This window comes from Leptodactylus fuscus, chromosome 9, assembly GCF_031893055.1.
Source record: "Leptodactylus fuscus isolate aLepFus1 chromosome 9, aLepFus1.hap2, whole genome shotgun sequence".
NCBI classification, from domain to species: Eukaryota; Metazoa; Chordata; class Amphibia; order Anura; family Leptodactylidae; genus Leptodactylus; species Leptodactylus fuscus.
The window spans coordinates 45,470,777-45,487,908 of NC_134273.1; the positions used below are offsets into that span (position 1 = coordinate 45,470,777).

At 40.8% G+C, this 17,132-nt stretch overlaps 1 protein-coding gene across 4 annotated transcripts in view; it reads right to left on the minus strand.

Moving 5' to 3' along the window:
* Nucleotides 1–1,715: 1,715 nt before the first annotated feature.
* Nucleotides 1,716–17,132, minus strand: part of EP300 (EP300 lysine acetyltransferase) — a 47,756-nt gene continuing 32,339 nt past the window's right edge. For 2 of the 4 annotated variants that reach the window (XM_075286318.1, XM_075286317.1), the window contains exons 20-31: nt 14,705–14,785; nt 13,453–13,509; nt 12,547–12,624; nt 11,395–11,462; nt 11,163–11,313; nt 10,107–10,253; nt 9,288–9,401; nt 9,030–9,195; nt 7,396–7,560; nt 6,647–6,808; nt 5,949–6,230; nt 1,716–5,455 (exon numbers count right to left, since the gene is read on the minus strand). In XM_075286318.1, coding sequence (XP_075142419.1) covers nt 3,269–5,455; nt 5,949–6,230; nt 6,647–6,808; nt 7,396–7,560; nt 9,030–9,195; nt 9,288–9,401; nt 10,107–10,253; nt 11,163–11,313; nt 11,395–11,462; nt 12,547–12,624; nt 13,453–13,509; nt 14,705–14,785 — 3,658 coding nt within the window. In that variant the 3' untranslated portion in view covers nt 1,716–3,268. Of the gene's footprint in view, nt 5,456–5,948; nt 6,231–6,646; nt 6,809–7,395; nt 7,561–9,029; nt 9,196–9,287; nt 9,402–10,106; nt 10,254–11,162; nt 11,314–11,394; nt 11,463–12,546; nt 12,625–13,452; nt 13,510–14,704; nt 14,816–17,132 lie in introns of all 4 variants that reach the window. The other 2 variants (XM_075286316.1, XM_075286315.1) reach the window with 1 other exon arrangement.

Here is a 17,132-nt window from a genome sequence, read left to right on the forward strand (position 1 = left end):
GGCATTCACACTTGCGCTTGTGTCCTCCCGCCAGGTCTCCATCCTATTCCCTGGTAAAACTGCATAGGGGACGGCTCCCCAGTGGTCAGTTTTAAAACCCATTCATTGAGTATGTTTTAAAAGCAAACCGCAGTTGTCCGTATGCAGCCTCTCCGCAGAGAAACTGGCTTTTTTTTTTTTGGGGACAGACACAATGTCTGCATACAGACAATGACAGTTTGCTTTTGAAACCCATTCAAATGAAGGTGGGCAGACACGGGTGCAAGTGTGAACGCTCCCTAAGGCAATTCCCAAAACTGCAGAAATTGACATAACAAAACAGTAGAACAATCTACAGAAATACCACAATGCCTTCACCAGAACCTGCCGTGAGGTCGGATGGATTTAGCCGGATCAGGACCTGGTGCAAAAAAACAGGAGCAAATGCAGACTAGATCAGAGCAGCAAAACTACAGAGAAAAAGCACACAAGCTGGATGAAAAGAGAAAAGCACAGAATTATCCAAGTGAGGAATAAAATGTGTTCAAACCGAGGTCAAGTCCAAAAGTTCAAACACAAAACCAAATCTGTAAGCAAGCGGATATCCAGTAACAAGCCAAAGTCAGTCCCCAGGAATACTGGCTAATACAGTCTCGGAGCGGGCTTTATTCCTCCGCTATAAATATTACATCGCTGCCAGAGTCTCACAAGTCTAATCGCTAAAATGAAGTGATTGCCAATAGAGATGAGCGAGTACTGTTTGGATCAGCCGATCCGAACAGCACGCTCCATAGAAATGAATGGATGCACCTGGTACTTCTGCTTTGACGGCGGCCGGCCGCTTAACCCCCCGCGTGCCGGCTACGTCCATTCATTTCTATGCGAGCGTGCTGTTCGGATTGGCTGATCCGAACAGTACTCGCTCATCTCTAATTGCATCAACCCCGATCACCCCAGCCTCACTACAATCTCTTTTATGGATTCCACCAACCTCTAAAGTGACCACTTCTATGCTACAACTGTGGTGGAGAGTCCTTTACTCCATTTCTTAACACTCTTCCCAATATCTCAGATCAGTCATATTCTCTTCAACATTGTCATGTACCTGGTTGTGAGTTTTCAGGTTTCTTTTCCTTAGGTAGGGTTTTCCCCTCCCCCCTCCTATGGTCCTTGGCGCTATTAACCCCTTCCTTTTTACCTATCCTTTTTTCAGCTCTACTGTGGGTTTACATGATCCTATTCCTGTTTTATACTATGTATATTTTGCATCAATTGTTTATACCAAGGTTACTTTTCTACGTGCACACTGTGCTTTTTGCTGTTACACAATAAATATCCCTCGAAGCTCAAGATTGGAGAATGAGACAGCACTCTGTAGAGCCAGCTAAAGCTTCACATGTTGGCATGGCAACCTTAAAGCAATGGCTGTGAACAGTGCCGCCTTGAAGAGAACGATGGCTGCAAACGGGAAAACACATTGAGAAGCCTAACATGCGGTGAATACGGAGACGGGTGTAGTCATATTTGTCCATTTTGTCTACAATGTTCATATTGACGTCTTGTGTACCGGAAAGATAACAGACATTTTTCATGATTCTTGCAGGCTGGTGGTTTGCACTAAAAAACATAAGACCTGAAGAAGGAACGACTACAAACTTATTATTTAGAAAACCTAATTTTTTAGACCTACAGAATATTCAGTATAGTTCTCACCGGAGAAAAGAGTAGTCTCAGAATTATCTGTCTCACACAGTTTATTTAACAATAAGTAATAAATGAAATGCAACAATTTGTACAGTGATTTCAATTTTGTATTTAGGAGAGCCCGGTTCATTGCATGATTTACACCATTTAACACCACGTTATCGAAAGAAGGGGGAGACATGGAAAGACAATAGTCTCTTTCATGTTTCTCCATGTACAATTTTTCCAAAGAAGAAAGTACTGAACAGTCATGACCAGCATCATGGCAAACACTGGCATTCTCAGTTCTCTTTCACTCAGATGTTTCAGTAACATGAATGGGGAAAACACAAAAAAATAAAAATAAAAAAAAAATAAAAAAAAAAGGAAAAAAAAAGTGTTTAATAACTATTAACCTTTTTCCAGAATCGACAGTCCAATAAATATAGTACATCTGACCTGGCTGGTGCAATAATATAGTAAAATAAACAAAATATATTTCCTTGATGCCCCTTTGAAACATGTATACATAACACCATTTAGGTTGCAAATACTTGCCTTAACAGAATATTTTTCTGGGCTTCTTTTTCTTTTGTAAAGATGAGGTTACCAAGGCAAAAGGGTAAAAATTTACATTATTCTTATGCCTTTTACCCGATCCGCTACAGCACAGAAAAGAGTGGGGCTATTTTAGTTATTTATATATATAGATTTATTTATATATATGTATATATATATATATATATATCTCTTCTGTTTTAAAGCAACATTAAACCATCCTCTGAAAACCTCTGTGTTTGGAGCACAGCAGTCCCTTCTCACCAATTTAAACAATCTATGCCCGGGAAAAGGGCAACTGACCATACAAAAATAACCCTTTCCAACCGCGATTGGCGATTCCACTAAATGGGAATCAAATATAATATAATATTTTTTATATAAAATATTATAGTACATTTAATAAAATCACAGCAAGAGGAAAGAGCGTGAGCCCTGTGTTGAGTGCAATTTGTGGCCAGTGAAAGAAATATATTGACATGGACTAAAGACAACAACTGACAAGGATGGTAACACAGGGAAAATGGCTATACAAAAACCGTCCAACACCAAATAAAAACAGTCAACATTTTCATTAATTTAAGAAAATATAAGACAAACCGAAATTCACAACATAAAAACAGATAGTCATGTTAGGTGTGAAGAAGATCAGGAGCTAGGGAATACTCTGCATCATAACAGGAAGATATCAAGAGGCTGGCCCAGCCACTGAAAATATATTCTTTGTAATAATTATAATATTACTATACGCCCTCCCCACTCTCTGCAGGCTTTTCTTTTGTTTTGATTTTTTTTGTTTTTATTTAACCTTAAGCACAGCGTCTCTGGAGAATTTAAAAAAAAAAATATGAAAAACAAATCAAAACCTGAAAATACCCACAAGCCCTTCTTCCCACCCTCCCCAATCCACAAAAAGAAACACAGCTGTTCTTCAATATAAAAAGTCAGTCTGAGAAGAAAATAAGTTTGTTTTTTTTTCTGGATTTCTTACACAGTCTTTGCCGAAGTAAAGAAGGATGGAAGTGTGACTTCCTTCTGTCCCCAATTCTTAGTGGATATCTAGTGTACTCTGTGAAAGGCTGGGATTAAGGTCCGAGTTGTCCGCACTCAGACCCAGGTCAGAGATTCCCCCTCCATGAAGGCCAGCCATTTGGGACAACATAGCTGAGGGATCCGGGCTCCCATAGTGTCCTTGATCCATAGGGTTTCCCTGCCCAACACCTACCATACCAGGATGAGGAGAGCTTGTCTGGGGAGAAACATGATGAGGGGATGGCTGGGGTTGCATACGTGGAGATGGGCTAGAATGAGGGGGCTGAGACTGGGGACGTGGAGATGGTACAGGCTGTGGAGAACGCACCTGGTTACTTAATGAAGGAGGGAGTTGCTGGCCTTGGAGGTGAGGCGACTGGGTAGGACCTGGCAACATATGTTGCTGTGGACTCATTGGATTCTGCTGTGCTGGAGATCCAATCTGCTGGTGCAAAAGGCGTTGCTGGAAGGTCTGCAAACTATTGCCAGGGTCTCCAGGTATTCCCTGGCTCATCTGTCCAATGCTACCTTGTTGCATCTGCATATGGTGCTGAAGTCGTTGCTGCTGTTGTTGTTGCGTGTAACCGCCCATAACCTGATGCTGCTGAAATTGACTATGGTTTACCATTCCGGGACCAGCTCCTTGTTGTTGTTGTTGCTGCTGCTGCTGTTGTTGTTGCTGCAACATTTGCTGACGTCTAAGAATCATCTCTCGAAACTGTGGGGATATTCCAGCATGGTTCATATTCACTTGTGGCCCCTGCGAATTCATACCTGCTATACCAGTTTGGGTTGGCGGTTGTTGAGGGGATTGCTGCTGAGGCGCTTGAGGCTGCTGAGACATGGTAGGACGCGGTCCTACTGATGGCATTGGATTCATGCCCTGCATGCCTGCATTTGGGTGGACAACTTGGGATGGCATTCCTGGCATGTTGCCAACATTTTGTGGGGCTTGGTTACTAGCGTATTTGGCTGCTCTCTGTTTGATAAAAGCAGCCAATAATTGTGGATTAGAGTGCAGAATATTAAGCACTTGCTGCTGTTGCATTGGTGAACTGGGGGACCGTAAAGTACGCAAAAGGTTTTGAAGTGCTGCTTGTGGCAAGGAACCTTGTTTACCTTGGCTTGGTCCAGGAACCTGTCCCATACCTTGCTGTGGAGGCATATTTATTGCTTGCCCCTGTTGTACAGGCATAACAGGAGATCTTTGCATGTTTGGCTGCATTGCTTGGGATGGACCAATGCTTGTTTGTACCCACGGAGGTTGCGGCTGCTGTGGAGGCTGTGGCATGCCTGCTGGACTCATTCCAGAATCCATAAGACTTGGTCCTCGTGGACCTTGCTGTGGGTTCATGCCCATTTGCTGCATGGGTTGCATTTGGTGTGAATTCATTATGGGCCGAGGGAAAATCTGCGTCTTTGCCATCTGCCTTTGAGTCTCTGCTGCCCGCTGAATTTGCATGGCCATCTCCACAGCAGCTGGAGGAGGACCAGGCTGCTGCACTGACCCTCCCTGGGGTGGTGTGGGAGGAGTAATTTGTCCAGCTGCCTTACCTTGTGATAAACTACTGGAAGATGGAGCCCGTGCCATACCATATGGAGGGATACTATTAGGTGGTGGTGGTGGAGGCTGGGATGGCTGTTGGGATTGGGGTTGAGGGGTCTGGGGTGTTGGAGGTTGCTGTCCAGTAGGCGTTGTTGGGCCAGCAGAATTTGGTGAGGGGAGCCCTTGCTGGGGGCCCACTACGCCTGTTCTCTGCATGCTAGCCATACGCCTCCGCAGCATTTGAGCTTGTTGAAGTCTGTGCTGTAATTGCTGTTGCCGTAACTTCTGCTTGATATTGAGGCAGAATGGCACAGGGCACTTGTTCTCTTGGCAGTGTTTAGCATGATAGCAACATAGAGCAATGAGCTGCTTGCAAATAGGACAACCGCCATTTGTTTTGCGCTTACAGCCCTTTGTGTGCTGAACCACTCTCTTCATCTTCTGACATGACGGCAAAGAACAATTTGCATTACGGCACTGGCAAGCATGAACTAAAGACTGGATGCAACGTTGTATGCTTAGTCGACGAGAATCTCCTGGGCTCTGTGTTGCTGTAGCTTGCTGGTTGTTACTCTCATCGTCCAAACCAAGGCCAAGTTTCTCCATTTTGTGCTCATGGGTTTTTGTATTAAAGCAAGTAATGCATAAATCGTAATCCTAAGAGAAGAAAAAAAAAAGTTTCCATCAAAATAAAGTTAGACAAGCTTAATCTCACAAAGAAAATATGCAGTTCGATGAAAAAAAAAAAAAGTTTTTTATATTTAAGAAATTGAGCAAGGTTTATAGTGATTTAGATTTACCAACCATGTCTAATAGACTGTGGATGGTGTCAAAGCAGCAGGGAACCAGCAGCAATGAATGTGAACAGAGCCCTCACTGACCGTGGGCACTAAACGTTCAGATTACTGAGGAATCTAAACACTTGCTGTGTGGGGGTTCTGGTAGATACACTGTTAAGCAGCCCTTTTCAGCAAAGACAATCCCTTTGCAGCTAAACCATGCATCTTGACAGAGACAGACAGGCGCTCAAAGTGTCTCAAAGGTAATGAAGGTGGCATAAACAATTCTGGCACACTAACATTAGCGAATCAACTATATTATCTATAATTCTATATCAGTTGTATATCAAGCACAAGAAAACTACACTTACCTCACAAACCGTGCAGTGCCATCTGGTTTCCACATGATGCTTGCATTCATTGCAGGTATAAACAAACCGGTCCTGACTTTGGGTGTGAAGTTCAACTAACATGCACATTGTTGACCATTTGGCTCTACGCAAAGATGAGAACTCCAAGTGCTTATCTCTGGCCAGAGTTAGAAAGGCATCCCGCCCATCCATTAAGTCACAAGGGATTAAGGGATCTGGTTCCACAATTGGGGGAAGAGAGTTTGCAGAAGGTCCAGCAATCAATCGGATAACAAAAAAGACCTATATCATTAAAAAAAAGCAAAAATAAGATCAAAACTGGCAAATGAAAAATAGAAAAGAAAAACTAATAGTCAATAGTCTCAGTTTCTTTTCTAGCTGTAACTAAAAGCAGAGAACCAGGTATGAAGTGACACCTCTCCAAGATATGTACAATAGCTTTATATGGTGGAAATACAGGGTGAATATGGCAAGCTGAGGTAGAACATTGCTGGGGAGAACTTTAGAACATGTTCACTGCAAAAAGTACAACAGGTCAATAAGGTATGGTACATGACAAAAATGTTCAGCAAACCCCTCCCTATAACAGCAGCTGAAAGTTTAATGCTAATTTCACTTTTTATTAATATATTTGATAAATTACTTTCCACAAGTACATGCACAGCATTGTATTAGCGTCTAATTTATGAACCACCAACCTCTTTATGTTTCTCCATAGTAGCATATAGTTTTTGAGACAAATCATTGGAAACATTGGGCATTCCCGGCTTCTTCTTACTTCCTCGACTTAAACTGCTCTTGTTCTTACTTGTCTTTTTATTGTTCTTCTTCTTGGCATTTTTGCTATCACCTTTCCCAACCTTTTTAAGCACAAAACATCAGATTGTTAAGAAATTTTCTTTCTAGTATTTTTAAACTGAAAGACCAGAACAATGGACAGGCGCAGTTACTAACAGCAGTTAAATACAAAGTCTGATGGACCCCATTGACTATAATGGGGTCTGTCAGGTGTCCTTTGCTATTAAACTGAAAACTGGACTGATTTCTCCAAAAAAATATTTAATAAAACCATATTATGAGAAAATGTATATCATCCACATGACAGTATCATTGTCATGTACATTAGATGAAAAAACTGGTTACAGGAAAAGAAAAGAAGGACTTTAAAAGAGATACAGGTCACAAGTAAGCTAAGCAGTACTCAAAGACCAGGAGTAAAGCAAATCGTATTTTACAGTTTATATAGACCGAAAAACCTACCACTCAAAAGTAGTAATGCCACAAATAACCCGTTTGGTTACTTCAATGTATGAATTCAGTCTTCACATTGTAAAAACTATGTATCCCAACATGGTCAAGTCTTTTTATTTATTTATTTTTTATTAAGCATGTGTAATGCATTCACATTTCTGAACAATTTTAGTTAAAACCAAAAACACATATTCACCTCAATGCTTTCATTGCCAGTATTTTCTTCCCGTTTTCTTTCTTCCTCCTCCTGTTCCAGTTCTTTGATGCTTTCTTCTAGAACATTTGGCCAGAAGTCACCTTCAAAATATGGCAATTCCTTTGCACTTGTAAGCCTGTCCTCTGTTGCCTGCTTAAAAATATCCTGTTTGCATGAATTGGGAGAAAGAAAAAAAAAAAAGCACGTTACAGATTACCCAATTTATAAATTCTTGGTCATTTGTTTATTAACCAGTTCCAAACTGCCCGTTGACTATATACACTTGGGTGGTCCACTCTTGAAGGGGTTATGCCTTTAATCGACACATCCTTTTACCAACAGCAAAGGGGATAAAGTGTCCGACCCCAGTGATCAGTGTAACCAAAAGCTTCACCAGCGAGCTTGCATCACTGTTGCTCCATTCACTTCTACAGGGTTACATGTGTTGCAAGACATTACAGTTCCATAAGCCCCAAAGAAATTAATGAAGCACCGGCCACAAAAGCGCACTGGTACTCCATTCGCATGGGTGCCTTAGGAGGACTTTCTGTTCTCAGTCGTCCTTATCACTAAGGGACCTGGTGATCAGACCCCCAGCAATTGTGACACTTATTCCCTATTCACTAGACATGGAATAAGTGTCCATAACTACACAACTCCTTTAAATATGCAACCCTTCATCCTTATAGGGCTCAATATGATGAGTGCTGTGTACACAGCTATGGGAGCCGCCATGATGTAGTTCCCTTTCTGGCCTTGTGGTCAAGTGATCAGCTAGGAGTCGGGAACTGTACTAGCTGCTGTGTCCTAGAGGACCCAGATCTATGCTGTTACATTCCCCTTGTAACTTGGGCTAAATGCAGTTACAGTCAAAACACTACTCAGACATCTGCCTGGCAATGAGCTGTGCACGTGTATCCATCACATGACCATGGACAGATTTTTAACCACTAGGAGTAAGCAGAATGAATGACAGCAAGCAGAGATCTAGAAAAGCCATGAGGAATTAACACAAAGTATATTAGGAAATTGTAGAACAGCAGCATTTGTCTCAATAGTGATCTGAAACTGGACAACCCCTTTAAGTTTAATTCTATGTTACCAAAATGTAAACTAGATTTTGACTTTTTCCCCCTCTGTTCTGTTTTCTGTATAGGATTATCGGGCTTGAGCCTCTTCTCTAGTGTAGTTAGTAGTTGGTGATGTGGCTTTGAATGTGCAATAAAGCAGAAGCAAGTGAGGTGCAGACTTGAGATCTATGGGAGAGTTTTCAAGACATGCTAGAGTTGACATTTTTGTGCTGGGTGTTATATGGGCGTTATTTATATATTGGTTCTCTATTACAATTCTGCTTAAAATGTAAATTAGGTTACTGCTGGGGAAAAAAAACACAAGGAGAATATTCAATTATTAGTCTATTACACCAAATGGCACGAGTGAAAATTTCAGAATATAATGCTTAAAATACAATGAAATGGAGAATAATTTTAAAATAGTTTTTAACATAACTTCAGAAAAAAAATAATTTTCTTATGACAAATTTTCTTTAATGTGATGACCAATGAAAAGCATTAGGGAAGTGATGTAAAATAAAATTTAAAAAAAGACAAAAAAAAAAAAAAAGCCATACAGACCTTGTAGTCATGAACAATACGCTCTGACACAGACTTATCCAACATCTTCTTGTACCATTCTTGGAGGCGTTTAGGTTTTGGTATCTTCTGGTCCATGGGGTGACAGTGGAAAATATAGTCATCTCCTTCACTAGGAGGACAGGCCCATATATGCCCTGTTGTGTACCTGCCAGAAAATATTGAAATAAGATGCTCATGCAGGATAAGCCACACAAACTGGAAAGGTATCTGTAATTAAGCAAAGGCTGTGACACTTACCCAAGCTTCTTTACATACTCCAAGTACCCAATTAAAATTTCATGGTAGACAGCAGTCCTCAGAGACTTGGGCCGAAAAAAGTGAACACTATCTAGATAGGAAATGTATACCCGCCTAAAAAGGATAAAATTAGCAAATAAATGTGAGAAACTGAAGAAATATTACCAGCCCATGCTTTAAAAAGTAACTACAGTTGAGGGGCGATCCCTTTTTCATCCATCTTATTATATATTGTTCACCATTTACAGTGGTGGATGAAAAGGTGCTTTTACAAAAAAAAAAAAAAAAAAAAAAAAAAAAAAAGTCATGTGGATTAACCCATCGATCTATTGACCTTATTGCATTTTGAAGCCTACTAAAACATATTCCGTCTTCGGCAGTATAGATGTTGCAACCAGAGACAAGTCTAAGGACATTACTTTTTAAGTAACACACATCAGGTATGGCCAACAATGTCACTAACACTGTCAAAATCAGCAGTGTTCGCTACAACAGTGTGATTTTGTAAGCCTTAACACAATGTGTGGCTTAGGTTCCTGCCCCAACAACAGTGAGTGGTGGAATCCGCCAAGTTATCAATTTCTTCATTCATGTGTCCCCCATCTTGATTCCTTATTAGACATAGGTTTTAGATAATTAGGCCTTACTCATATATATATATATATGTTACCCGTGGAAAACCGCCATGTTCTATTTTTGTACATTTTCACAGTTTCCGCAATAAGACACAAATCTATGAGGGTTCCATGAAAATGGGTGCAAAATAGCATGAAAAGAAAGATTGTTCGTCTGTGTGAATGTAGCCTTATTTTTACCTACCTCTGGTTGGGCGGTGGACAATCAGAGCCATACTCCTGTACATGCATGCCAAAAAAACACAATTCAACACCATCAACTTCTTCGAAGGCAAATAAGGCTTTTGTTCGATATGGAAAGGATTCTGCCATTTCTCCAGTATCCACAAACCTAAAACCAGCACCAAAAGTTATATGTAAATATTTTCTGTCACACACGTAGGCGCATATTGCTAAATATTGTCTGGAAAACAGCTGCATGCCAAAGACTAGTACAGCATTCCTTCTACGCTGCGGTGCACAGTTACTATTACGCCTCATTCATGGGCCTGTGTATATCCCAGGCATACTTAACTTCCTATATCTCTTAGAAGATAAGAGAGTGATAGAAACGCACACATGCATATCCACCCCTAGAGGTCTAGAACATAGGGGACTGATCACTAATACAATGCATTGTAAAACTGCTATGCTTCTATTATAGGCTGTCTAGCATAATTTGTAATAGAAGTAATACCATGACAAGCAAATATATCTATATTTATCTCAAACTCCAGCTTAAAAGATTACGTATTAAAAATTAAGGGTAAAAAACACACAGATTACATACACCTGAAAAAACCCAGTTTACAAATAAAATATTTTTCCCATAGCCACAGGATTGGATTGGTTCGGGTGTCAGACCCCAACCTAATCAGCTGATGTCGCCACTAGAAGTATATACTATATTTAGTATATACAGCCCTGCTCAGAATCATGCAAATGGGAACTGATAAAGCTAAACAATCAAAAAAGTGAACAGAAAGGTTAATGAAAACATGAAAAAAGTGAAAGAGAAAAACTAGAAAATAGCTGTGTTGGATAGGGGTCTTTCCGTCTCAGAAGTATATGCTGTCAATGTCTTATACATTTAGGTTTCACCAACAGAATCCACAGGAACCTCCTGCCTTGCAGCTGCCTAAATGCGGCCCTAGATGTGCACCTCTCCATTCATTTCCAGGGAAGTTCAATAAACAGTCAAGCACGCTTCCTCCACATGATTCTGTTGTAGAAAATGAATACAATTTGGTACGAGACTTACTTTGCTTTCATCCCAGGCTTTACTTCAACTGTTTTATCAGATGCATGAACAACACGCACGATCACCTCTCCAGCCTCAGGATTTGCTTGTCTTCGCAAAAACTCATTAACACGGTTCTCCAAAAAGGTGCCCAACCTTGTAGTTGGAAGCCCTGTAGGGAAAGGTTGACAACTGTTACAGCACTGCCAAGTGTCAGGCAGAAATAGCAGAGCTTGCTGACATATACACTTACGTTTAGCAGAAAACTTGTTCTCTTTTCTGTTCCGACCAGCTTTCTTTAAGCAGCCTTCACACACAAAACTGTAGATGGAAATAGAAATCACAATTTAAGAAAACAAAAAGCTAGCCACATGTGTCATTACCACTGTCATGAGCAAAGTGGGTGAACTACAGAAATGCCAGGACTTTTATATCATAAAACCCCTTTAAGGTATTACAAGTTATGGGTAACTTTACCCGCATCCCATAATTAGGAGAGGTAGGGAAATTCTGTCCCTTAAGATGGACTTCAGTCTTGGTTGCTTTTGCATCTGAATTACTACAGCATGGTAACATATTAACAAATGACAAATCTGTCTACTGCAGCCCAATTTACACTAAGATATGACATGCAATAGAATAACATGTTCTCCAGATGTGACCCCTTCTAAACCAAGGCTTTCAGATGTCAGAATTTCCACTTTTCTCCCCCTTCTAAGGAGTGTGTGTGTGTGTGTGTGTGTGTGTGTGTGTGTGTGGAGTGTGTTGTTGGCGTCCATCAGAGACGCCAACAACACACACTCATTATACGGAGTGCCAGCGAGCTGCTGAGATGCCGGAACATTCAGAGGCATGGGTGCGAGGAACAAGTTCTGAGGCAGGCCAGCTTGAGAGTTGCCGAAATACTAGAGCAGGTGGATCATCAACGATAACAACATGCTCATTATATGGCATTCCAGCCAGCCGCTGAGATACTGGAACAATCATAGGCACGTCGTGAGGAACAAGTTCAGCAGCAGGACAGCTTGAGAGCTGCCGGAGCATCGACGGCAGCAATTTGCTGAATATAGGTAGATTATGGACGCCAACAACATGCAGATGAAGTCGCGGGAAGAGGCTAGTATATATTATATAGATGAAGACTGCATAAATGTAGGCTTTTTTTTCCCCCACCCATCACATGCCATCTCTTAATAAACTCATATGAAGAATTGGGTCTGCATATTCACAATAGTAAACAGCAAATCCACATTTATGCCAAAGCAGTACAGTGCACCAACTGACATCAAGGGAGCAGATGGACGGCAGCTTTGAGGTAACTGTTCATTAGCAACTTTTTTTTCTGCAGAACATTTTAAGATAGGAAAAACCTAAAACAATGTGAAAAAACAAAGGGAAAACTCACCCTGTCGGCCAAATGGTCTCATTGTGCAGGACACAAATTTGGTGCATTTTACGACCGCAATCCAGGCACTCCACGAAACTAAAATACAAATATGCATAATTATACATCGACTTTACCATTGTAAGGATAAAAGAAAAATTTTTTTTTAATTCACAAACAAATTATTCACATTGGCAGTGAAAGCCTATTTCTCTGACAGACTGTTTTCTTCATTTCTCGCCCAGAGGAGAGACACAGCATACTTGCAGCAAGCTACCCACAGCATAACCAGCAGTGACTAACCCGCTGTGATATACAATACCACTGTAGTGAATGAGACAAACATCTCATACAGCATCTAAAGTGTCTTGCTCTATGGGTTCTAAACACAGCATGTCAATTATTGCTACAAGCAAAGTGTGAAAGCCTGGTTAGATGTCGAAAACATGCTGATTTCAGGTGGTTTCATGAGAATGTGGGCATATCTTCCATATTGCATAACCCTTTTAAAGGAGTTGTCCAAGAATATGGATTTTATGGTCTATCCTCAGCATGTATCCTCAGTTGTACTCCAACTCAGCTCCCATACACTTCAATGGCAGCTGAGCTGCAGTACCAGTTCCCAGAACCAAAGGTTTCCGGCCAAGTGTTGCATACAGTACAGGTGCTTGATCAAGCAGAAAATTCTGCTTCAAATTCCCAAAGCTGAATTTTTTCAGCTTGTACAAATTTGGCCATGTGAACATACCCCAAGACTAAAATTCAGAGCTACTATCTTTCATTGCTCCAATGTACCTAAAATAAGGTTACAAAACGTGGTAGTAGACTAAATGGTGCAGTGTCGCGCAGTCTTCAAACTGTATTTTGGTCAACAGATTCAAAAATAGTTAAAATTGACTGAAGCAGCTAGATCTAAATAATACATACAGTTCTGGATCCAGGGTGTCATTTTTCCTTTTGGAGAACTGTTCTTTGCTGATGGTTCTAAAATTAACACAAAATCGAAGTGAATAAAGAGACACTAGAAAATGAAAAGAATACAGAAAAACAGCATGAAAGAGGTTAAAGCACCTCCATTTATAATAACTTTTCATATCAACATACTGCAAGTGAATATTAAAAAAACTTAGTGATAGATCAGAAAATCGGATTCCTTTTCCATTTATTAGGCGAGGAGTAGGCTGCTGCTTTGGCTCAAACTACACCGGTAACCTCTCTTGAAACAGCGTTAAAAGAGCTGAACTGACAGAATAACAAGGTGTAGCAGCTGCATTATATATGCAATATGTTGGCTTGATAAATGGAGAAGGAAACGTCTCTTAAATAAGATATAATTTTTTTTATATTCACCTGTAAAAATATATTAAAATTTTTTATATTTGAGAATAAGAATGATTTAAAGAATAGGCAACATGGGGGAGGGGGAAGTAATGGTACATCATTAGGTTCCATACGTTCACTATGATATTTTCAGTGATTGTTCAGTCTCCTAATCTCGCCGCCATTGTGGGACTTCCAGTATTACAGGTAATACTCACCAACCATCATGTGGCCTGCTGCATCAGAAGAGGCAGACACTGGGAAGTGACGGAAGTGGTGCATACATGTCCTATTTATGTGTGGCATAGACTCTCATACTAGTGCTAATAGAAATCTGTAGAAAATAAAATCCTAAATTGTGCAGGACTCAAAGTCTGAAAACAATGGTGATCCTACCGCTATACTGCTACCTTTTAGATGAAATAGACCTTCCCCCCTCTTGGATGCTCCATGGGGAACTTTGACACTGGATGGTTTTTGATCATTGTTATTATGCATAGTTCTGTCTATTACCTGTTTATATAGCAAAACTTTGCACACTGGTACGTGCTGTAGTTTTGAAAGATTGTATGTTCTTTGCCCAAGTTATAGACAGGGGGGCACGCTCTGTAGGTACTCACTTTCACATCATTTTAGAGCTCCTGACTGGGGAAACGTTCTGCATGTTTGTATAAAGGGGCAATATTCCCTCAAACAGTACAATTTACAGGGAAAAACAGCATAAGACATAAAATTTGATACTATATTTTTTTTTCTCATTGAGGAATTTTTTTAGTACTTTAAAATTGCTGTACGTACCACTAACCACACAATCTCTCTCTCACACACACACAGATATGTAAGAAAAACCATAACTTACGTTTGAGGTTGTGTTGGGTCGTCACCTAGAGACACACTTTCTCCTTGGATCTCGTTGAAGCATTTTTCACAGAAGTGGTACCTATCAGCAAGAAGGCCATATTTGGGTGAACTGTGCGTTCACGCAACCACAGCCGAACCACGCGAGACGGGAAGCCATCAGTCAGAGGATGTTGCAGGAGAGACACAGGGTGTACGCAGGAGGTCACATCAGGCCAAGCCACGAGCCCGGGCAATTTATTTTTTTTATTTAAAGGATTTTTTGGGATTTCATTGCAATCAAAGCCACCACAGGTACAAGCAAGGGAAGGGCAAGAAATGAACATAAAACAGAGAAAAAAAAAAAAAAAAAGCAGGGTTGGGGTGGGCATGACAAAAGCCGGACAAGACAGACAGACAAAGCAGAAAGCCAATGCAAAGCACAGATTAGCAAAGGATTCTCTTGAAATGGGATTACAAGCAGCAAAATCATTACAGCAAATCAAAGGGAAGATTAAACAAAAACTAATAAAACAAAGGTTCAGAGACAAGGGTAGAGTTTGTCATCTTGCTCCACTTAGAGATACGTTTTGACTCAGTGCAGATAGTATAAGTGCAGATTGTATAGATTTATATTGTAAATATACGAAGTTTCACCTCTGCAACCAATTTCTTTATATGTATTTAACTGTATCAATGCACATAAACTAAAATATCTTACCAACCTAGCTTACCATAACTATGGGGAAAGATGGTCTGTAAGAAGGAAGCTATACGTATCTACAGTAAATAGACAACTGGACTAAATTCTGTAGTTAGAGCAGTTCAGGTCTTCGTAGCCATTGAAACCATTTTGGTTTTTTAGTAAATTGTCTTGTTCACAAAACCATCCTTAGGACTCCTATTTTGTCCATCAGTGTGGAATATTTTAAGGTTTAGTGTAATAGGTAATACAATTTTATACAAAAATCAGAGTAATCTCATAGATTCACCCTAAAAATACATCACAGCCAATCATTTGTGCCTTAGCTAGGGTGACTGGGGTGGGAGTAACTGTATACCCCCTCCCTAAGTATTCCAGGTACTTGCTTGAGGGAAGGGCCAAGTTATTTTGTTTCTAGCACTTAAAGGACCTGTGTTTTTCCTTTTTTACATTTACTTCTCTAAAGTAAGTGGGATTACACAGCTGTTGTCACAAATGACAACTTTTAGGCTAAGTTCACATCTGCGTCTGGGTCTCAGTCATTCGGAATGCCAGGCAGCTAAAACAGTGGTTACCCACAGACCCCATACATATGGGATACGTCGGGTGTTCCGTTTTTTTTTTCATATATTGAAGCCAGTGGCGAGAAATGTCCTCCATGCAGGATTTCTCTCTGACGACCATCTGTGGTTTCTATGGCGGGGTCTCTAATCTGGTGCAGATGAGATTCTAGCCTTACTAGATCTTGCTCTCACCTTCATGCTACTAGCACCCTGGCAATCACATGACCACCAAGAGTACATTAAGTGCTGATGCCTCTTTCCTATACAGCGAGAATGAGCGCTATGGATGTAAAAAGCTTCTTGTCTGCCTTGTATTTACTGTGTGGCCCAGCAAATATCTTCTACTTGCATCACAAATTTACACTGGCAAAGGTTTAAGGATCAGGACCTTCCACTAAAATTTACAGTTAGCAGCCCTTAAAGGGGTTTGCACATTTCAGGGTTTTACCTGACCTCCATTTCCTGGTTTTCAGCTGATACCAGGCTTGTATTCAGTGCGGTTTGCAACAAGCATAGTTACCTCTTATTAAAGCACTTATCAAGACACTATTTTAGCCCACATCAGGGCTCAGCAGCTAAAAGCAATTTACAGAGAAAGAGCAGGAAATTTAAGTGGGAACAATGACAGTCATGACAGCTGTAAATACTAAGGAGGCATATCGAACAGTATCTTGCAAAAAGAGCAAGTTAGATAAGGCAGTGTATTGGGTAAAATACTTCTGCTTAAGCTGCAACTTTCAATGTAATCTTGAAGAATGGAATAGCCCTTTAAGCAGCTAAGACTATTTGCTAAGTTACATTATTTAGGGGTGCACTTAAACAATGATAAGAGATTGGTTGCAAAGGTGAAACTTAATGTTAAAGAGGACCTTTCACCATATCTGGGCACAGGCAGTGTTATATACTGCCAGAAAGCTGACAGTGCACTGAATTCAGCGCACTGTCGGCTTTCCCGATCCGTGCCCGGTGTAAAGCGCTATCGGTCCCGGTACCGTAGCGCTTTACAGTCAGAAGGGCGTTTCTGACCATTAGCCAGAGACGTCCTTCTGCCTCGCGGCGCCAATCGCGCTGTACTGTGGAGCCGGGAGGAACGCCCCCTCCCTCTCCTGATAATGCTAGTCTACGGACAAGCTGTGTGAGCAGAGGGAGGGGGGCGTTCCTCCCCGCTCCACAGCACAGCGCGA